The sequence below is a fragment of the Sinocyclocheilus anshuiensis genome, unplaced genomic scaffold (genome assembly GCF_001515605.1).
Source record: "Sinocyclocheilus anshuiensis isolate Anshui unplaced genomic scaffold, SAMN03320099.WGS_v1.1 scaffold457, whole genome shotgun sequence".
NCBI classification, from domain to species: domain Eukaryota; kingdom Metazoa; phylum Chordata; class Actinopteri; order Cypriniformes; family Cyprinidae; genus Sinocyclocheilus; species Sinocyclocheilus anshuiensis.
In genome coordinates, this window is record NW_015537939.1 from 893638 (window position 1) to 917347 (window position 23710).

Sequence of the window (23710 nt, forward strand, 5' to 3'; positions counted from 1 at the left end):
AGACAGCATCAGGAATATTGGACTGTGGTCCCTTTAAGAGTTTATCCACGGACCCAATATACTGTTACACAGCATGCGTTCTCTTTCGCAAATATGTAACGTTCCAAAACTGACTGTGTTTAATTGGAGACTCGCCAAGATGGGCATTTTGACATAATTTTGTATGTATTTGACCGTTTTAGCGCAGTTAGCCACTCATTGTGGTATTTGTGATTCATAAGCTGTTTGAGACTGAGCGCGGATTGTGCGCTCCACTAATATAGATCAGTGGTGGTGCGCGCGCTTTTGTTGTAAGCACGAAACCTGCGGGAATTACTAAAGGCCGATCGATCGGTGCATCTCTACTCCATATCCATACGTTTCAAAACCAAATGTTTCTTTCGGTGAGAATGTAGCATAGCATGTTTAAAACATCTAGTGCTTCAATCAATCACTTGGACTCCATTATCTTATGTCAAAAAGGTGGTGGATTTCAAAGACTAAAGAGCACCAGATTTTTTTAAATAACCTTTTTTATTTCTCCATTTTCGGTGTCTCTTGTGGCATAACCTCTTGACTGATCCTTTTTGTTGTGGTGTTTTGCTTTGATGCCTCCACCACTTTTGGTTTGCCTGTTTTTGGTCTCATGCTCCCAGTGGAACGGATTAATAAGAAACTTATGGCTTTCTTTGATCCCTTTAACCAAACGGGGTCAGGGGTCAAAGGTAATTGCTAATTTAGCTTGTCACTCATTTTTATTGTCACAGCTTTGAGGCCAAAGTCATAAAAGTTTAGTTGGATATGTGTATGTATGCATATTATTTTGGGTCAGATGACCAAATGATAGACTTGTGCATACATGTACTTTTTTTTTGCTAGTTTAACTATATAAGCACTATCAATCGAGGTCTAAAGCAGAGACCCTGTCCAGACATGGAGTTTTACGTGTTGCTGTTATAGTAGATGTTTGCTTGACCCAATTGGCAAAGTGTGTGTGATTGTCAGAGTTCATAATGCATTTGTGTTTGTGTCTGTTTCTGTTTCTTTTGGGTTGTTCTGCTCAGTCTACAGAGGCAGTATATATGGTGGTGTTAGTGTGTTTAGAAATAGCCTCGTTCTTCCCGTGGGTTTCGTTTGGCAGAGGTGGGCACTGTAATTGATTTACTCTGCACTAAAATTAGATTTGAGTTGGATGGAGAACTCCTCTAGGGAAGTGTCAGAATTACTCAGACAGGCTGTGAAGTATTCAACATCTCCAGACGTGCCTTTGAACTTACTCTCTCTATGAGCGTAAAGTAAGCAATGTAAGATTTGTGTAGGCAAGGCAAGGCAAGGCAAGTTTATTTATATAGCACATTTCATACACAATGGTAATTCAAAGTGCTTTACATAAAAGAAAAGAAAAAAATAATCACAACAATAAAACAAGGAATTTAAAAACTTTGAAAATGATAAAAAAAAAATTGATTTAAGAGGTTTAAAATACATTTAAAGGCACTTTATTTGTTTATGGACAAAAGTGTGGACATGCATGAGACATTTCCAACATTCCTTAAACTAAGCACTTTGGAAGTGCTGTTTATACAAGATCTTTGTTTACAAAGAATCTGAGCTGCTAATTTTTCACCTCTTTTTCCTGATTTCAGGGACAAAGGTTGAAGGTTAGGCTGAGTGCATTTTGTTTGTTCTATCATCTCTGTCATTTCCTGCTCAAAGGATTATTATTATTAGCTCTGGAGAAGGCAGGGATTTGGACTAATGTCTAAGTTGTTATATCACACCCAGTTAAGCCATTCAGACACTTTGCCTGAAATTGTTATTGTTTTACTGATTTATTGATAGTGAGTTCAAATAAGTTCAAAAGTTGGAGGTCAATAAGATTTTTTTAATAGAAATGAATGTTTTTTTTTATTGAGCAAGAATGCATTAAAAGTGACAGTACAGAAATAGTTTTTTTCCCATTTCAAATAAATGCTGTTCTTTTGAACTTTCTGTTCATCAAAGAATTCTGAAAAAAGTATGATCGTTTTTACAAAAATATTAAGTAGCAAAATTGTTTTCAATGTTGATCATTTTTAGCATGAAATCAGCATATTTGAAGAGTGGAGTAATGGCTGCTTGGAAATGTAACTTTGCCATCACAGAAATATATATAATTTTTTTAATATATTCAAATAGAAAACAGTTTTTTAAAATAAGAATAATATTTCACATTGTTGTTTTAGATCAAATAAATGCAGACTGGGCTCTGCAAAACAGACTACTTGGAAAAAGAAATAAAAATTAACTCCAATTAAACTCCAAACTTTTGAACAGTGTTGTAGGTATCTGTTTTTCGTTCGTTCCAAGCCTCTTGCCACACCTCAAGACATTACAAAGATATTTACACACACATACTGACGTACATACACGGATTGAGGTGAGCTCATAGAACAGTTGCCTTGCAACCTATTAAAAAAACTACTTAAGATGATGAGCCTATGAACACATCTGTCATCTTAGTTATAATTGACGAAATGAGTTGTTTTCTTGTCTGTTAGCTTGCAGTGCATGCCATTTCCATGTCCCAAGCTTTAAAAAATCCCTCTCAGCAAATTACAACAATGCACTGACTTTAAAATTAGAATAATATTTCACATTGTTGTTTTAGATCAAATAAATGCAGACTGGGCTCTGCAAAACAGACTACTTGAAAAAAAAAAAATTAACTCCAATTAAACTCCAAACTTTTGAACAGTGTTGTAGGTATCTGTTTTTCGTTCGTTCCAAGCCTCTTGCCACACCTCAAGACATTACAAAGATATTTACACACACATACTGACGTACATACACGGATTGAGGTGAGCTCATAGAACAGTTGCCTTGCAACCTATTAAAAAAACTACTTAAGATGATGAGCCTATGAACACATCTGTCATCTTAGTTATAATTGACGAAATGAGTTGTTTTCTTGTCTGTTAGCTTGCAGTGCATGCCATTTCCATGTCCCAAGCTTTAAAAAATCCCTCTCAGCAAATTACAACAATGCACTGACGCATTGAACTGAGAAGCGTCTCTTTCAGATATGTCAGATTCATAATGAGCTCTCAGTAAGAGACAGTAACTGGAGTGTGCCAAGGATTCCACTGATGGGTTGAAACATAGTTTACTTTAAAATCCAATAGCGGAAATATATTTATGACTTGATTGTATGACAGTTTTATCAATGGCCATGTGAGACAAAGTTTAAATAAACAGAATTCTATTAAAACTATTTCTGACTAGAAATGTGTTTGCAAATTATATTTAAGCTCTAAAAAGTTTTTACAAACTGAATCATAGGTTTTGGTCAAGACAGCTGCTGAGAATATCATCCATAAAACAATCTGTTTGATCTATTCAGATTGATCTGTTTCCCTGCAGCAGCTGTCAGTTGTTTAGTACAACAAATATAAATGTGTTTGTAATTAAGTTAATATCTATGTATACATGTGCAAAATATTGTGTCCCATTTGGATGTCACAATGACAATAAACAAGAGTAACAACATGTAACAACACCATGTGATTATACGATATTCTGCCCTTTTTTGAGCTCAGCTGTGCAAACTGTTAAGGCATTTTTCCCTTTTTGGTGTGTATGATGGTTTACTGAAAACTCCATAATTATATGTCATTGTGAAGGCGTCTATATCACGCCTGCTCTCCTCCTTACTGTCTCTCTATCCTCGGGCAGTCACAAACTGTTGCCGGTACCCTCAGCTCAAGCTCCACTTACTGTAATTATCTGTTCTGAGACCGTAATTTAGTACTGTCCATCCCCAAACCCACAATAAATCTCATGCAGTGAATGCAAAGAGACTTTATCATGCAAAAAATATTACTCTTTACCATTATGGATGGATGGATGGATGGATGGATGGATGGATGGATGGATAGATAGATAGATAGACAGATAGATAGATAGATAGATAGATAGATAGATAGATAGATAGATAGATAGCCTTGTCAACACTCATCAGGCTCCTACAAATCCAGAACTGACTGGAATCTTCTGGAAGCAATTATCCATTATTTGGGAAGGACCCTTGTGACAGATCTCCATAGATTGTCTCCATAAGGACTCTCCACATTGCTTTCTGTGTTATGAGTGGAGGGTGTGGATGGCCCCCTCTTTGATTTAGGATCTTCGCTTTGATTCAAAATAAAGTGGGTTTTTTTTTTGTTCTCTACTTGCACATAATTCACATCAGCAGGATCTCATATAGCTGTCAAAATAGATGTGAATTCTGTCAGATGATGCCAAAAATGTGTCTGCATTCGGACAGTGTTTGAATTTCCCATTGGTCCACTTGTCCCTATTAGCAGAGTGTTATTGTATAAACCACATCAATTAATTCTGATCCACCTAGGCATGCATGTAAGTACTTGTATCTGGACACTACAAGCTTACAAAGACAAGAGCACACACTTGCACATACACCCGCTCAGTTCGCCCCGAAGCCACACAGCCAAACAGGTGTCTCATTGTGTGAAGTAGATGATATGTGTGTGTCTGCATGTAATCTGGGTGTATGTGGGTGGATTGAGAGTTTGTGGGTGTGCTAGTGCGTTTTGCACGCATTTGACTAGTCTTGACTGTGAGTTTCACTGCATTTTTGTTGCAGGTGATGTATGTGTGAGTGAGTGAGTAAGTGAGTGTGTGTATGTGTGTGTGCCACCATGAGGATCTGGATGTGTTTGCTAGGATGGTTTCTGTTGGATTTAATGAGATTTGGAGTGCAAGGTCAGAGGAATCACGTTCCAAAGGTATGGCTTCATCTGGCAACCCTTCCGAATTGTGTTTGTTTGGGAAAATTGTTCTTACAAATCATGCATCCACTTTTCCTATCTAATAATGACACATGGGTTTGGTGGTGCACGCTAATCCAATAGTTTATGAAGCTCCATTTTTTTATGGATTTTAGTATGTGTATAAATATTCGTGTTGAAACATCATGTGCGTGTAATCAAGTGTTAGTCCTTCTATCCTGAAGGCTGACTGTGGTTTGGCTGCAGATGTGAGAGGTTACAGTGGTTTCGGTTTATATGAGGGAAATATTTTTCACTGAGCTGGTTCGACCCAGATTACCACAAACGCTGGGTTCATGTCCAGTGTCAGGGTGCAGATTTTGACTATATTTGACATTTATTAGTTTAGCAGTATTTTATAATTTTGTAGTTGATTTTTTGCACTTCTCTCATTTCTCTCTGTTTTTTTTTTTTGTGATGCTTATTTTATATACTGTATGATAACCACTGTTCATTATAGGATTTTTTTAGATTATTATATTGCATAGAACTAAATTGAATTCCCTGCTTGACGCCATATTTAAAAACCCTCAGTGGCAGAAAAACAACAGCTGTGGCAACAGTTTTATGACAAGACCAAAATAACTTAATGGATGAGACTGATAATTAATTCAGTCATTTCTGCAGATGTGATTGGTGTTTTCTTACTTAATTTTGTTTTTGCTCCTAACCGTCTTTATTAAATTTGTTTAGTTTCCAATTCCCACTTTCTTTGGGAATCTAGGACATGGCTCTATGAAAAGCATTTTACGGGAAGCTGTATTTAAATCAGTCTAAGTGCAAGATACAGCTGGTTTGTCATTGCCCATATAAATACCTGTGTCTCTGTGATAGATTTACAGATAGTCACTGTCTTTCAAGTCAAATCAGCTTTTTTGTACTGACTTATGTGTGTGCGTGACTGTGTGTATGCACTTGATTTTTTTTAGACTTTCCACTTGCATACAGTATTTACAGACCAAGACATTAAATGCAAATTTGTACATTTCAGAAATGAGGTATGATAATAGGTAAGCTTCTTTTGATTTTTTGCTTGTAAACTTACATTTTAGTACTTGTGGTGGTTAGCTGGCATGTAGACGCGTGTGTAAATAATGTCTCTGAAGCCTAAAGGCATAACCCTTTTATTTTTATAGGAAACCTTTAGCTCTCCCACAAATCTGTCATCTGGCCCTTTTCACTGATCTGTCTAAACTGCATTCAGGCTTTTCTGTAACAGACCTTAAATAATAGCAGGGTTGTACATCATGTGTGCATCACAGCAACAAATCTGGGAACATTCATTTTTGAAGTGAATTATGTCTTAATAGTCACACTAATATATAGCTCTTTGCCCAATCTTGTTGCAGTCACTTCTGTATTTTCTCCACTTGTCAGGACGATCAATGTGGTTGGAGATTTCCTGTATAAATGTCACCACCACAATCCTAGGTTGTTGCTATGGTTTCTCAATGTCTGTATGGTATTCTGTTGCCTGGATACAGTATGATAATAGGTAAGCTTCTTTTGATTTTTTGCATGTAAACTTACATTTTAGTACTTGTGGTGGTTAGCTGGCATGTAGACGTGTAGACGATGTAAATAATGTCTCTGAAGCCTAAAGGCATAACCCTTTTATTTTTATAGGAAACCTTTACCTCTCCCACAAATCTGTCATCTGGCCCTTTTCACTGATCTGTCTAAACTGCATTCAGGCTTTTCTGTAACAGACCTTAAATAATAGCAGGGTTGTACATCATGTGTGCATCACAGCAACAAATCTGGGAACATTCATTTTTGAAGTGAATTATGTCTTAATAGTCACACTAATATATAGCTCTTTGCCCAATCTTGTTGCAGTCACTTCTGTATTTTCTCCACTTGTCAGGACGATCAATGTGGTTGGAGATTTCCTGTATAAATGTCACCACCACAATCCTAGGTTGTTGCTATGGTTTCTCAATGTCTGTATGGTATTCTGTTGCCTGGATACAGTATGGATCAGTGTAAATCTATTTTTTTTCTTTTGCTTTTGATTAGGTTCAAAAGAACAAACAAAAGCCTCTGGTCACTAATTAATGACAAAGCCCTACAGCATTGATGTTACAGATATTTTCATATTGGTCCTTGTAACAGGAAGCCCCCTGGTGGCCATATGGTGTTATAGCTAGAGCTGCGGTGGAAGCTGCTCTTTACTGGGTGACTGGGCACTTAATGTGAGTCAGTGTGTTCAGACCCTCTTTGGCGGGCTATTAGAGGGATATCAGACCAACAACAGGAAGATAAGCTGGACGACAGCCCTTCGTAGCCAGTTGGAGATCAAGTGTCAGCTTATCAGGCCATGGCCACAGAAAGAGCCATTGTTAGTGATAGTATTAGGGCAGGGGGTCTGATTTTTGCCCAGGTTTTCTTCATATAAAGGCTTTTCCATCATATTTTTGCAGGCTATGTTCTGATGTCATAATATTATATTATATTATATTATATAATGGTATGTGTTTATTTATATTTTACATTTTTTTCCTGGAAGCCATGAAATTGACTGACCTGGCAACCCCAAACAGTATAGCGTTATAATTGTGCAACATAGCTTCACGTATAACTTTTCAGGACTCTAAAGTCTCTTTTTTAGTTTATCCACTTGTAAACCTGGGAGATGCCACCAAGAGAACTGAAGCACTCATTGTCTTACAAAAGTCACATTACTAAAACACCTGGCTTAGACTTCATGCAAATAAAGAAACTAGACAGAATCACAGCAGATTTTAAGGAAACACATGTTTCAATTTTGTATGATGTCATTTTGATATACAGCAACAATCCTCTGCCTTTGACACTATGATGTGGGTGTTTTATCACAGGGAAAATGCTGTTTTTCATTTCCCTTCTCATCATTCAGAATCAGAACCAAGCCAGATCATATGGAATCCAGACCACTCTTCTTTGTCATTTTTCCCTCTTTTTATTATTATTATTTTTGTCTCTTTCTTCAGATTTCATTGTTTCAAAATGTAGCCTGTGTGTGTGTGTGTGTGTGTGTGTGTGTGTGTGTGTGTGTGTGTGACATTGGTTTGCAAGTTTGCATGTTATTTGTTTGTATATGTTTTGTGTCACTGTCATTCTGTTTTGACTCTTTAACTACCAGTGTGATGTAGACATGGAAGGATGCCTTGTTTGGAGTGGTACAAATGTGTGAGCTTTGCATGTAACTCATGCACATCTGATCTTCACATGATGTCAGATCTCAGTAGATCATTGCTGATTGCTACAAGATGTTTAATAGTTTAAATTGTTGTTGTTAATCAGCCTGGAATTATTGCACTCTTGTATTTACCTTAACATCTGTTAGCAGCAGCAACTTCACAACCATATGTAAAAATGGAGATTACAGCTTTAATCAAGTCGCATAAACATTCTCACGGTAAATTAGACATTATGATGAAGTGATTACATCTTCATTAAACATATTATAGTGAACATAAAGCTCCCAGATGTAAAAATGAATAACAAACAGAATTGAATAATACCTTACACTCAATTCTTGGTACACATGAAGTAATTTCTGTATGTTAATAGGGTCTCCATAGACGTGGGATTATACGTGGTGACGGTACTCTGCCTACTGGATCCAAACGTCCTGGCTTTGTAGGGCGAGGTGATGTGTTTGAGGTGGATGAGGATACAGACCTGGTAGACCAAAACATCTTGTCCAAAAGTGGTGGTAAACCTTCCAAAACTTTCCCAACTGAAACTACAGGCAGCCATGATGGAAAACCAGACTCCACATCCAAACATTTAGATGAAAACATCACCACTGACAAGCACAAACCTGGCAAACCTTCACCAAAGAAACCAGTGAATACCACAATTATCAACCTGGATGTTCAGGTACCTGAGAAACCTACCGGAAGTATTGTACCTAGTAGTGAAATTCACCTGGAAACCACCTCCAGTCCTGAGTATCGAGAATCCAACTTGTTAAAAGAGGATTTGGGGGCCACCACACAGGCTCCTCTGAGAACAACTTCTTGGGAGGGCATCTCAAAAGGAAGTGGAAGAAAAACATCCAAAACTCCAGATATCCCTGTAGGACATGGCTGGGGATCTGAGGAGCACCCAGGTACCGTTATACTTACAGGAAGGCATAGAGATCTTGTGCGTGGCTCTGATGGGAATATGTATCGCATTCAAAGAGGACCAATGGGGCCAGTGGGGCCCCGAGGTGAGCCTGTGAGTATAACTTAAGAATAGTATATATAAGTATCGGCTCTGATGGGAATATGTATCGCATTCAAAGAGGACCCATGGGGCCAGTGGGGCCCCGAGGTGAGCCTGTGAGTATAACTTAAGAATAGTATATATAAGTATATAGTATATAAGAATATATCAGTGTTGTTATTGTTAATTATTAACTAAGACAAAATCTAATAAAAGTTCATTTTGGTAATTGCAATAAAACTGAAATTAAATACAAATATTAGATGAACTTAAAAAAAAAACTTAAATGAAAATTCAACTAACTTTTGAATTTGGCAACTACCTGAAATAAAATATGTTTAAGCTGAATGCTAAAATTGCTAACACCAAACTTGAAATAAAAATAAATAAATAATTAAAGCTAAATAGAAAAATAGGGGGAAATGCATCACCCAGTCGAAATGCAACATTCACCTGGCTTTAAGTGATCAGGTCTAACAGAAGTAAACCCAGATGTGATGCCATCTGGATGCTTCTGGCTGAGCTCCAGTGGTCCAGGCACTGTAAAAGGCCTCCATTAGATCATGAAGGGTTGATTTATACCAGTTGGCTGAACACATTAAGTAGATACTGCTTTGCCTGAAAGCAAAATGCAGTAGAGATGCAGTAATGGGAAATGCATCACCCAGTCGAAATGCAGCATTCACCTGGCTTTAAGTGATCAGGTCTAACAGAAGTAAACCCAGATGTGATGCCATCTGGATGCTTCTGGCTGAACTCCAGTGGTCCAGGCACTGTAAAAGGCCTCCATTAGATCATGAAGGGTTGATTTATACCAGTTGGCTGAACACATTAAGTAGATACTGCTTTGCCTGAAAGCAAAATGCAGTAGAGATGCAGTAATTAATACACCCCATTTTTTACCATCTCTGATACTACCATACCCTGCATTTCTTTCTTGGAGGGGGTCAAGCATTTAGTCATATATCGAATAAGGCCCTAATTTTATCGTTCCAGGGAGTTATAAAGCCTGATCTCTTTGAAACTAAGAATTTATATGTGTTTATATACACCACTTAAGTCTAAAATATTGTACTGCGATGCAGTGTTGTTATTGTTACCTAAAACAGAAATAATTAAAAACTGTTTCTGTCAACTGAAATCAAGCTGAAATACAATATAAATGTAAGATGAAAAACTTCAACAAAAAGTAGAAATGATAACTATTTAAGCTTTAATACGCTCAAAGAAGATTGAGATTAAGTACTAAAATTACTAAAAGCTAAACAGAAAAAAGAATAATAATAATAAAAATACTAAAACTTTAACATAAAAACTGAAAATATAAAAAAAGCTTGTTTTATGAATATTACATTCATATATAAATTGTGGTCCAGTAACAATGGTCCAGTATTAAATTTTTTTGAGGCTAGATCAATTGTTTTTATGGCTCAGATGACAAAAAGCTTGTCACAAACTGTTCAGTGCCATTTAGTGATGAATTCTTTACTCTGTGTGAATGGTTTTGTCGCAAAAAACTTGTAAACCAGGTGTCATCATGCAGTAAGTCAGCTTTTACAATAGTTTTGTGATGGATAAAAGGTTAGGTTTAGGTTTAACAGTGTGCTCGTATTACCGTGGTCAGAGTGCCCCTAACAAATACTAAAACTTTAACATAAAAACTGAAAATATATAAAAAAGCTTGTTTTATGAATATTACATTAATATATAAATTGTGGTCCAGTAACAATGGTCCAGTATTAAATTTTTTTGAGGCTAGATCAATTGTTTTTATGGCTCAGATGACAAAAAGCTTGTCACAAACTGTTCAGTGCCATTTAGTGATGAATTCTTTACTCTGTGTGAATGGTTTTGTCGCAAAAAACTTGTAAACCAGGTGTCATCATGCAGTAAGTCAGCTTTTACAATAGTTTTGTGATGGATAAAAGGTTAGGTTTAGGTTTAACAGTGTGCTCGTATTACCGTGGTCAGAGTGCCCCTAAAGTTAATAGTTTTTATTAGCTTGTCTGACCTCTGAACTCTAAATGGTTGCTTTGTTAGATCAAATTAAGTCAACAAGGAAAATAGTTTGTTTGCCTAATTTGTTATTGCTTGTTTACAGCTTTCTACATGCTATAAACCTGTAGTTTTAACTCTGTTAAACAAGCTCATTGCTGTTAAAAGTTAGAGCCATATATTTTATTTTGGTCACACTCTGTAGCTTTGTATGTTTAAGGTTTTTACTATGCTCCTTCTAGGGATGTCCTGGGAGTGATGGCTATCCAGGACCCAAAGGTGATAAGGTATGATAATAATCAGAGTGTTTATTAATGAGAAATGGACTAGAGCACTCTCTCAGAGTGTCACGGGGAATGAACGCAAGCCGAGGTCAAAGTGCTTCTCCACTGAAGTTCGTGGAAAGTTCACGTGCCTGTGGTCATGACCGGCTGACCCTTTGTGTCCTTCTGTGAACTTTGTCACTTTAGATGACTGCTCTCATATGTTTAACCTGCAAACAGAAGTCCAAATGCCAACAAGGAAGTTTGCAAAGACACGCTGTCAATCTCTGACTTCCTATACTGTGCACTTCAGTATTCTTTAGCTTCCTTTTCTACTTCTATTTCTTCTTACTGACTTCATGCTAAAGTTTAAAAATCATCAATCATCAAAGTTTTCATCAATCAAACCAATAGTGGTGATATCATTGTAATATTTGCAAACTGAGCTTGCATTGGTCTTCTTTCTTGCATTTATTTACATACTGAACTGCGACTAGTATTTCTCGCATCTATAGCCATTTTTACACTATAAACATATAAGATGTCCTAAGTGTCATGGCAAAGAGGTTCTGATACACCATTTTCATCAAGGCAACATTTATATGATCCTTTAGAAATCATTATAATATGCTGATTTGATGCTCAAGAAACATTTCTTATTATTATCGATGTTGAAAATAGTTTTCACAAAAATATTAACTGTGACACCTGTAATTTTTTCTTTTCAGCTCAAAACAACAGTACTTATTTGAAATAGAAATATTTTGTAATATTATAAATGTCTCGATCATTATAATGAATCCTTGCTGAATAACAGTGTTAATTTCTTGAATGGTGGTGTGTTGTAGGCTACTGAACTGCGACTAGTTTTTCTCGCATCTATAGCCATTTTTACACTATAAACATAAGATGTCCTAAGTGTCATGGCAAAGAGGTTCTGATACACCATTTTCATCAAGGCAACATTTATATGATCCTTTAGAAATCATTATAATATGCTGATTTGATGCTCAAGAAACATTTCTTATTATTATCGATGTTGAAAATAGTTTTCACAAAAATATTAACTGTGACACCTGTAATTTTTTCTTTTCAGCTCAAAACAACAGTACTTATTTGAAATAGAAATATTTTGTAATATTATAAATGTCTCGATCATTATAATGAATCCTTGCTGAATAACAGTGTTAATTTCTTGAATGGTGGTGTGTTGTAGGCACTGGTATTTACATCTGGAAATAAAATGTATTTATAACTTGAGTGGTGAAAGTCATGATAATTTCTATAATATTTATCAGTTATCTGGTGGTGTCTAAACTGTTATGTACAGTGCTGATTTACAACATGTCTGTTTATACAATGCAGATGTGTGATGGAATTTTGTTTTTCATCCTAACAGTTCAGCTTTCATCAGGTTTGAGATTTGTTTAAGATTATAAGCATATGTCAGTGTATTTTATTTTTTTTTTGTGGGATGCAGTCTTTCTTATCGTTGTGATGTTTTTAGGGTGTCATTGGGCTTAAGGGCCGTCCAGGTCGCCGTGGAGTCCCAGGACCTCCTGGGCCACCTGGGCTGCCCACATTCTACCTGTGGAGAAACACACCTGAGGAATGGACTGCATTTCAGGTGAATTTTCTCTCTTTTTCCAGTTTCTCCAGGTTTTCCGTCCCTGTCTGTGGTCTCCCTGTCTACAAAATTAAACTTTATCCCTCATCCCTTTAAAGTGGCTGTCAGTGCACAGCTGTATCTTGTGTAATAGCTCAGATGAGCACCACAGCCGTGATTGAATAAAGATGCCCTCAGAGAAAAAGAGAGCGACGGGAAGGAATTCTCTCTTGTTGCTGTAATGGGGTATTTGTTTCATACAGCCTTTGAACCGTCCCACACTGTACATCCAGCAATCCAGCTGAGGGCAACGACTTTTCTACTCTTAGTGCTGCATGAGGTCATAAGTTGTTCCTGTAACTGAAGGGGTGATATCCCCTTTGCTCAAACCCAGAACAAAGTCACCTCAACAGAATCAATCAGTATCACCCTTCATGTCAGTTTCCAGCTCGGAATCTCCGAACGCATCTGCTCTGATAACCGAAACCTCTGTCAAGCATGGTCTAATTAAAAGCAGCCTGTGACCTCGTAACTCATTTTGGGATATGTGTCCTGTGTGCAGCATGCTGCCTTTGTGAACGCCTTTGTAGTTTACAGGGCAGCTTTTAAGTTGAGAGTCTGGTTGGATGAGAATGGATCATTAAAGCTTTAGAAAGACCAGAATAGCATGGTTATGACTTTTGCCTTCATTAAAAAGACGCCTCAGAGTAACAGAGAAAAGCTTAAAGAATAGACCAGGAATAATAAAAATACATATTTTGAATATAGACTAATTGGTGGGTAGTCTGAATGACTAACCAATGAAGCTCAGTATAATTAGGCTGGTTTTCTCCTGCACAATATATAGGGCTGCACAATATATTGAAACAAAATCATTATAAAGTCATGATATGACAATGTAATAGTCAAATCTTGAAGGGTGTAATTAAATAAATAAGTAAATATAAATAAATAAATATTCTGACGAGCTGTAAAAATAAAATTTTGATGGTTTAAATTATGAAAATGTAGATATTAAGATCTATATTCAGTCTACTAAAAAATAAAAGTATTTTTATTGTTTTTATTTAATATTTGATTTATTTATTATTTGACTTATTTTGCAGTATAATAGTATTATTTCAATATGTTTCTTGTTTTGTTTGTTTTTATTCAATAATAATCACAATAAAAATATTTTATAGTCATATTGAATGGGTCAAAAGCAATGGGAATGTGGCCTATAAAAACTTGAGTGGAAAGAGTTATTTTTTTAAACTCAACCGTTAGTAAAAGAGGTTTGAGTTGGTTCTTATAAACAGTATACCCAAGTATGAACGATCAACTATTTCATGTTTTTCCAAAATTTTCAACCCTAAAGGAATATTTTGCATTCAAAAAAAGTCTTCAAAGTATGGTCTTTTTCAGCTTTTTAAAATTATTTCATGTTCTGTGCACATGCACTCCCCTTCTAAATTGATTAATTCTTTACGAATATAATATTTGTTTTCCAAATATTAATTATTTTCAAATAATCTTGAGCAATTTCTTATATTTTTCATATCACAATATATATTGCAGAAAAACAAAATATGCCATTTTTCCAATATCGTGCAGCTCTACAATCAGACACGTTTTTAGGGGATGCATAATGTAAAACCGCTAAACATGATTCAGCATAGTGGAACATAAAAAGTTGGACTGTTTGTAGTTTGACACAATGTTCTAAAAACAGCATTTATGGCATACAAGACATTAAGGACACTAAAAAAAAATATCTGTCTGCATGCACATGACTGTAGCTGTGAAAGCCGCAATTTCTCAAAAGTGTTTTATCTGGTTGTTGGACAACAAGTTGACCTATCCTCATGACAAATAGAGCAGTTTTGTAGATTTAACTTAATAGAGTAACAGATTTAATATCAGCTGTGATGCTAATAATGTGATTACATATGGATAGTCATGTGATGCTCAGTTAAATAATGATATTTTTCTCTCACTCTCTCCTCCAGCAAACTTCATTCTTCCAGCTTCTCCGTGCAGGTTGGCCTGTAAGTATACAGCACATATTTGTGAAATTTGTTAAGTTTCGGAACATGTAATATCCCTGACTCTGTTCTGATTCCTGTGAGCTTGTAGAGAGCGCAAGGTCCGCCTGGTCCAGAAGGAGAGATGGGGAAACCTGGGCCGCAGGTGAGGTACCAGCTGGTTTAATAAGACTTTGATGAGGCTCAGCAACACCTGTGTTATGTAGCGCAGTACTTCCTGAGCTCAGATTACAACACCTGCTCTGCTAAATCATGATCTCTCTCTTAACCTTGTCTACTAGGGGCCACCTGGGGAGCCAGGTGAACAAGGACGTCCAGGACGTTTGGGAGACATGGTAATATCCTATAGTGCAACATTGTCATTTTTAGTGATGCTTAATAAGGCAAGCATCATTTTTATTAGTGGTACTTGATAAGGCATCACTATTGCTGCTGTAATAATATCATTAACCTGCTAATTGTGCACCAAAAAGGTTGTTGTCTGTAATTATAATGTTATCATATCCATAATAAGAAAATATGACAGTCTGTCAAGACAGCTGTAAATAATGTAATTCGTAAATAGACCAAATATTTGCTTTTTGGTCAAAGCAGGACATCATGTCACCTCAAATTGGTGGCATTAATTTGTTTTCTTTTTAATGTGTGGGAAAGGGAGGCAGTTATTAGACACACAACCCCACCCATCATTGCTGAGATTTAACCACAGATGTAAACAAAGGCCCTAGTATCTGCGTTCCTCATTGCGGGTTGTCAGATTTCATGTGACCGAGACGTCACATTTGTGCTTCTCAAAAGCCTTGCATCAATCACTGCTGAAATGAGATTCTGTTAGCATTTAATGTACCACTCTGTGAAAGAGCAGATAGATGGATGGATGAATGTCATTGACTTTGAATGACACTAAATGAGGAGCTGAGTGTCCGTTTTTGACACTTATGAGTGTAATTCAGCATGACCTCTGATGAATTATTATATAGTGACCAGTCACAGGCATGTGTTTATGTGTGTGGTCCTCTCAGTTCAGTGCATGTCTGGCCACATTTCACTTGTATCTATCACTTGCATACACTGCTTTTCACTGCACATGATATGATGAATGCTTCCAGGTGGTGTTCCTAAATCTTAAGGACTTGCCAAATAAAACCTTATATTAATAAAAGCCCCAAGCCCAACACTAGGTTTCTTTGGCTGCATTTACTGTGCAACGCCTAATGCACAGATTAGATATTTTGACATATACATCCTGCCTGTTTATATATTGAACATTGTTAACTGTGTATTAACAAGATACATTAGGCTGGCAACAACACTATCTAGAGCTGTTGTTGTATTTGACATTAACACCAACAAATTACATTTTAAATTAATCCACCTTAAGCCCTCATTAAAGCATCTTTAATATGCTCTTAATAACCACTGAAAATAATTTATACCTCAGTGTGTACAAACAAAATATACTTATAATGGAAGGCCAAATTACTTTTAAAGCAATTTACCTTTGTTTAGATGTAGGTTGGAAAACCTATAATATTATAGCTACAGTTATTAGTGCATGCTATTATGATGAACATAGAAATGTGTTGTTTCTTAATATATAATTATTAGCCTATTTTTTATGTGCTATTCTTTCAGGGTGACCGTGGCCCAAAAGGTGTGATAGGCAGAGCAGGTCTCTTTGGAAAGGATGGAGAAAACGGGCTGGATGGGCCTCAGGGGCCTCCAGGGATTCCAGGACCAAAGGTCAAGTGATATCCATGTAAAGCTTACACTGACGTTTACATTTTGAAAGAAGCAATTCATCTCAGCATCCTGCTCTGGAAGTGTTTTATTATGTCATGTTTTCTGATTCTTTTGGTGTGTTAACAGTTCATTTTGAAATGCAGGGTCCTTTAGGCTATAAAGGAGAATCAGGCTCACCTGGAGAGAAAGGAGAGGAGGTAAGAGTTATGAGTAGTGAAGCTAGTAGCTAAAATATTGTAGATTCAAATCCCATTGATGTGCCATCCATGAGCCATCTTTTTTTTGCCTAAGGACTTACACTGTTCTTGTTGCAGGGCATTGCTGGACCAGAGGGTCCATGTGGAAATATGGGAAAAGTTGGTGAGAAAGTAAGCCATGATTAAACCAATAATCAATAAAACCAAGCACCTCATGTTATTCGGTGCATTCTTTGAGATGATAGGATATATTGCCATCTAGTGGTCAGGCAAAGAATTACAGTATTAAATAGGCACTCCATTTTTTTATATCTTATTATCCATTTCTATAATCTACAGTTGCATGCTGATAATTGTAAGTGTTTATGAAAATATGTAACCTGATGTTCACATTTACAGGGTTCAAAAGGTGCACCTGGCTCTCCTGGTCCTGTCGGCCCTTCTGTAAGTTATCCAACTATGATTGCAGCACCGTTCATAGTAACTGTGAATGAACAGAATAAAAAAAATACTTATTAAATGTACATATTAACCTAATATTAATTTTCAGCATCTTGCCTGATTGTATTTTAATTCTTCTTCAGGGTCCACAAGGCATGAGAGGGTTGGATGGCCCTGAAGGTCATCCAGGGCCTGATGTAAGTGAATACAAAATAACTATAGTGCAATAAATGCTCAACATTTGTTTATCAAATGCACAAATCTACATAGTTGCACATTAATTTTGACATCAAGTTTTAGTTATCTGTTAATGTTATTGTTTACAGGGGGATGATGGGATGGAGGGACCACCAGGCCTTCCAGGTCCACCAGTAAGTAATACAGAACATCATAAATCAGTATGATTCTTTCTAATATGCTCATCTGAAACATTTCTTATTATCACAGTTGAAATCAATTGTGCTGGTTAATATTTTTATTGAAAACATGATACATATTTTTTAAGGATTGAAAAGAAAATCATACCACAAATTTTTGAATGGTAGTATCTGATTTGTGCATCAAAATAGATCTCAGCTTATTTAAATATTTGCAGGGAGCTCCTGGTTGGACAGGTGTGGTTGGTGCCCAGGGGCCTAATGGGTCTCGTGTAAGTGTTTGGCTTTTTCCTCATACATTTCCACTCAGTTTTTCTGTTGCACACTAACAATTTCTGTTTTATTTTCTAGGGGGAGCCTGGGCCTCCAGGAGCTGTTGGTCTTCCGGGGCCACAGGTTTGTTATTTATTATTTGTGACAGCGTAAAGTTACTGATAAATGACCTCTACATAACCTGTATGTCATTATTAGGGTCCCCAGGGATTAGAAGGACAGATCGGGTCTCCAGGACCAAGGGGTCTGCAGGTGAATGTTTGTTCTGATATAATGAATTTAATTGATTGATTAAAGAGATAGTCAGGGATTGGATAACTGGACGTTATGTTATTTCACATAGATATCTGCATACTAATATATGCATACTAAACAGACCATGACAGACTCAAACAATTTACTACTTGATCATGATCTATATTATTGTATTCACATGCTTTTCTACTAGGGGCTGTCAGGCCGGGAAGGTTTACCTGGTCCCAAAGGAGAACCTGTAAGTACTCTTTTCTCACAGAGTGAATTACTGTATCTTTTTTTAATTGCTTTGATCTTCTTACTTTTTAAAGATTAAGACTTCATGCTGTTTAGTTCTCTATCACAAGATATTTAATATGAACACATACTCTAATGTTCAGAAGTTTGCGGTCAGTAAGATTTTCTAATGTTTTTGAAAGAAGTTAAAAATATATTTTAACAAAATACAGTATAAACCAGTGTTTCCCAACCGGGGTGCCGTCTGTCGAGAGCAGGGGTGCCGTGTAAAAAATCCTTTTTTAATATTTTTAAATTGCTAAAATGAGTAATATTGTGAAATATTATTACTGTTTTATATTTTGTATTTAATTAATTTTTTATGTCAAAGTTGAATTTTTAGCAGCACAACTGTTTTCAGTCTTCAACTGAAAACAATTGTGCTGTTTAATATTTTTGTGAAAACCATATTACATTTTTATTTCAGTATTCTTTGATGTATAATATTTATGATAAAACTTAGATATTTAAGGGGGGAAAACAAATGTTTTTGATAACACTTTTAATGCATTTTAATTTAATGCATCTTTGCTGAATAAAATTTGGTAATTAAAAAAAATAATTACTGACTTTTGGATGATAATATACCTTCTTATCCCTGCTCATTTACAGGGCCCTGCAGGGCCAGTGGGCCTCAGAGGGGAGCCAGGATTTGAAGGATTAATGGTAAAAGCCAAATTCAGTCTGAAGAGTTTTTTTTTTCCTAATGAGAAAGCTCAACTGTAGTTCATACCAGTTTTTTTTTTTTTTAGATAACTGTGTATTTTAAATTTAATATCTCACATGTACTGGTGAATTAGTTTGTTTTTTCTTCATTTTTCTTTAGGGTGTATTAGGAATACAAGGTCCAAAAGGTTTTACTGGTATCAAAGTAAGCTAATGCTGGCTATTTTTACCTGTCTTGACTACTGAGTTTTTATTTTGGCTCTAATGGCTTTATTGTTTTTAAGGGAAACAGAGGACCTGATGGAGACCAGGGAGACATTGGACCTAAAGGAAACAAAGTAAACATATAACTATGAATTGGTTTAGCGTATATATAGTGTCTACATTTTACCTCAAGTTGATGTAATAGGTTGCTATCCTCATGATCACAGATGTCACTTGTTGAAAATTGTATTTTCCTCCCAGGGTGCTAGAGGAGCCCCAGGGATACAGGGCATTCAAGGTGAGCAGGGACCAACAGGCTTTCCTGGTTTCCCAGGTGTCAGAGGTCTGCCAGGACCACAGGGGATCCAGGTATGAGTTACATTAATATTGCTTCACTAATATATAAAAATTCTGAAACATATATAATAAAACACCTCAATATCCTCACACAGGGAGAGGATGGAGAAGCTGGTCCGCATGGCAAAGTGGGAAAGGAGGGGTCAAAGGTCAGAGTTGCTCTGTATTACATGCATTAAGATTTTCAGTGTCTCAAATTGAGCGCAATATTCTCCAATGTGAAATGTCCATCTTGATTTTACTGAAGGGGAGCAAAGGTCTTGAAGGCCTCCCTGGAAAGCCTGGTCCTAGAGGCCTAAAGGTAATACACTTTATGGTGTATTGTCATATAATATGGTTCTAAGCTTTAAGGTATTATAAATAGATCTTTTCATGTAGATGAGCTGTGTGATATTGATTTGAATAAAGTCTCAATACATGTCTTATTTTCAGGGTCGAACAGGGCAGAGGGGTCACACTGGCATGCCTGGACTTCCTGTAAGTGTTCATACACAAAAGCTGAGACTAGTGTCAATCTTTGTGTCGAATGTTGATGATGTCAGTGTTGATGGTGTTTATTGCAGGGTTTACCTGGCCCACCTGGACCTGTTGGAGCTGAAGGAAAGCCTGGTACACAGGTTCCCATTCTATATTCTAATACCATGAACTGTAAAAAAATATCATTGATGCATTTCTACATCAATTAAATATAAATATATAACAATAAGATAGTGTGCGAAAATATTAAGAAACATTATATTATGGCTTCTAATTCTAGATTTATTTATTCTGACACATGAAGACACATATGGGTTCAGATGATATTTAAAATAATTTTAAGTAATGTTTGTTTGAAGAAATTAAATTATATATGCTTTAACTAGAATATTAGTAGTACAATAGAGCACTATAATAAATACTAATAATATTTTAATGGTATAAATAATATATTAAAATTATTTTGTTTATTATTATTATTATTATATAAAAAGTATGTGGGATATTATTACAATTGATATAAACAGCTCAGTAAAGACTCTAGTAGAGATAAACAGGTACGTCAACGATTATTTTTAACCAACACTTGATGTTACATGTTGAGACTAGAAAGTTCAAATTGATTCTCATTGTTCTTTCTTGTGCTCCAGGGACTGCAAGGCCTTGTGGGTAATGCAGGAAGTAAAGGACTAATGGTGGGTTCAGCACTCTTAACAGAATAGCCAATTGTTTAAACGTCTATATTGTTTTTATAAAGTCATTAATGTAGTCTTTAGCTACTAGGCTGAAAACGTTTATTTGGCTATCACTTCTAAGCTTTCATATTGAGCACCTCAGACATTATTTACCATTAATGAGACGTTTTTTGGCAGTGAAAGGAGCTCTATAACGCAGATTGTTGTCATGAATCCAGCAGACTGAGCTCCCCGGTGCAGAGCAAATAAAAAACGATGATCACATTTTATAGAGGATGGGCTATGCCTTTTATGAATCATAAAGAGGTTATACAAACAAAGACAGCCTTTCCAGGAATTTAGTGGGCACCAGTGTTTTTTGCACAGCTTGTCAAAGTTTAATTTGCACCCTACCAGCCATAAATGACTCTAGTAAAATGCAGTAGGGCGAGAAGAGTCAGTCAGGTCAGTGGTGGCAGCAGAAAACACATGAACACACAGGCTTGGTTGATTTCTCAACCCTCAGGGATTGCAAGGTATTCCTGGAGAACGTGGTCAGGATGGACCCCCAGGATCTATGGTGAGTTTCCTTCTCTATTCATGTGTTTAACACATCTTTTGAATCATTTCAAAGTGTATTAGTCGGCTGTGCCTTAAGCTCAATATCTTATTCGTAAGCCCAAGAATGATGACAAAATATCAGTATATTTGAAAAATCTTTCTTGCTTGCAAGGCAGACAGCCTCCTGACCCCCGGGCCAAAATTACTTATCGGACTTGCCAATTTTATTACCTACAGTACCTACATTTAAAAAACAAAAATAAATTGAATCCATATTACATATTATTTTTCATCCTGTTGAATTTACACTGTGCATCCAAATCAGGGCATAAGCTATTAAATTTTCATAATTTATCTTGGCACACTTTTCAATAACTGGCTGAAAAATGATTGTTCTTGAGTTGAGGGTGTTGAAGTTATATGTCCGTGTTCTCTATTTTTTATTTTTTTAGCTTTGCATTTCTATGTGCATAATGCAGATGATTACACTCACATATATCCTACTCTTCTTTTCTCACACAACGGAGCCCATGCAAATTGAGATCAAAGCTTATTTAGGTCTTTGAATCAGTCATTGTTCGTGTAACTTGTCTTGAAAGTATGCTTTGTAGTCTGTCATACAAACTTGAATCCTATAAAGCAACTACTGTTGTGTCTGAGCTGATTAACTCGACTCTTGACCCCATGCTATGGTATGCAGTCATACAAAGTACAACAAAGGGGTATCAAGTGGTATCAAGATTCAGTTTTATGACATGGTTTTATGTTCCATTATTGCTTTTATTATCTTACTATATTTTTGATATTTATTAAAATAAACTCTAAATCATAAATAAAAATTGCTACTTTTCCCAACCGAATGGGCTCAAATGCAAATTTAAAGCTCAATAGCATTTACACATATATTCAGTAGCAAAGTTACACATATATTTGAGTTGCATGCGGTAATGAAAAAATTTTAATTTTTTACATATTATTTACAGTTTATTTTAATAAATATAAAAAATGTAAAAGGTGTGTATTATAGTTGACACCTAGATGAATAGTTTACAGTTGGTTTTGTGACTGTAAGTCATTCTGCTCAAATGCTATTGAGCTTTAAATTATGGCATATTTTGCGTTTGAGCCCATTCGGTACTGAAAAAAGTAGCATTTTTTGCATATGATTTGATAGTTTATTTTAGTAAATATCAAAAATGTAAAAGGTGTGCATTATAGTTGACACCTAGATGAACACTTTACAGTTGTTTTTATGTCTGCAAGTCATTCTCCTCAAATGCTATTGAAGTTAGAAAAGTGTATACCAATATCGCATGTAACTTTAGAGACAGTCCCTAAATTTGCGAATATCGAACGTCTAACGTCAAGCCAACTTTATGCCAGTGTCATCACGTGTCTCAACCAGTGAGAGCATTTGTGGGCCTAAGACTGCAGCAGCGCTCACATGAACACTCCCGATAAAATTATTTAGGCTAAGCATCAACATTCACAAACCACTGTTCACTGTCATTTTTAACAGAAAAGAATGCAACGTGCTAGTAATCGCGACTTCATAAGTGGGAAATAGGAAGTTTCCGATAGCACGTGAAGGCAGCAGAGAAGCGCTCTCGCTCAGCACAGTGGAGTACATCATTTTGTTAACTTTGTGGTTTATTATTTTGAGTCGTTTGGGACGTGGTGACAAACGGCCCTCTCACAATATGTTGCTTTACAGATCTATCACTTTTGCCGCTCAGAAATGTACACGTAATCATGCTGCACATATCATAAGTTCCGCGCTCCGGCTCGGAACCGCACTCTGGCCCACCTCTTCCAGCTGAGCAAAGGGCGGCTAAACGAACTGCCCAGAGCGCTGCACGAAGCGATCACACTAGTCAAACGAACCGGGCTTTGGGGTAAAACGCGCTCGGGCACGGTTAAGATTGCCTAGTTGTGAGTACACCATTATTCTCCCGCATCCCGCACACACGAGTGTCTACCCGCCCATCAAGTGTTGTCCCGCACCGCACTCTGTTGCGTTGGGGCCCGCAGGTCCTGCGATAGTGAAGGTCTCTACTCGGAAGATGCCTGTTATAATGTTATGATCGAGGCTCTGGACTCTGAGCATAACTTGTTTTTCTATAACAAAGTATAAAATATTTTCTATAAAAACGTTAAAGGGGTCATATGATGTGATTTCAAGTTTTCCTTTCTCTTTGGAGTGTTACAAGCTGTTTGTGAATAGATAATATCCCTAAAGTTGCAAAGACTAAAGTCTCAAACCCAAAGAGATATTCTTTATAAAAGTTAAGACTCGTCCACACCCTCCTAAAA

The 23710-nt window shown here is 36.4% G+C and overlaps 1 protein-coding gene across 1 annotated transcript in view; it reads left to right on the top strand.

Moving 5' to 3' along the window:
• Positions 1–23710, top strand: part of LOC107662568 (collagen alpha-1(I) chain) — a 58713-nt gene that overhangs the window by 25939 nt on the left and 9064 nt on the right. The window contains exons 7-32 of the mRNA XM_016452633.1: positions 8364–9017; positions 11243–11287; positions 12771–12890; positions 14861–14899; positions 14988–15041; positions 15178–15231; positions 16532–16639; positions 16783–16836; positions 16954–17007; positions 17236–17280; positions 17421–17474; positions 17604–17648; positions 17873–17926; positions 18006–18050; positions 18126–18179; positions 18376–18420; positions 19071–19124; positions 19285–19329; positions 19409–19462; positions 19590–19697; positions 19781–19834; positions 19933–19986; positions 20118–20162; positions 20249–20302; positions 20813–20857; positions 21363–21416. Of these exons, the coding sequence (XP_016308119.1) occupies positions 8364–9017; positions 11243–11287; positions 12771–12890; positions 14861–14899; positions 14988–15041; positions 15178–15231; positions 16532–16639; positions 16783–16836; positions 16954–17007; positions 17236–17280; positions 17421–17474; positions 17604–17648; positions 17873–17926; positions 18006–18050; positions 18126–18179; positions 18376–18420; positions 19071–19124; positions 19285–19329; positions 19409–19462; positions 19590–19697; positions 19781–19834; positions 19933–19986; positions 20118–20162; positions 20249–20302; positions 20813–20857; positions 21363–21416 (2091 nt within the window). The remainder of the gene's footprint in view (positions 1–8363; positions 9018–11242; positions 11288–12770; positions 12891–14860; positions 14900–14987; positions 15042–15177; positions 15232–16531; positions 16640–16782; positions 16837–16953; positions 17008–17235; positions 17281–17420; positions 17475–17603; positions 17649–17872; positions 17927–18005; positions 18051–18125; positions 18180–18375; positions 18421–19070; positions 19125–19284; positions 19330–19408; positions 19463–19589; positions 19698–19780; positions 19835–19932; positions 19987–20117; positions 20163–20248; positions 20303–20812; positions 20858–21362; positions 21417–23710) is intronic.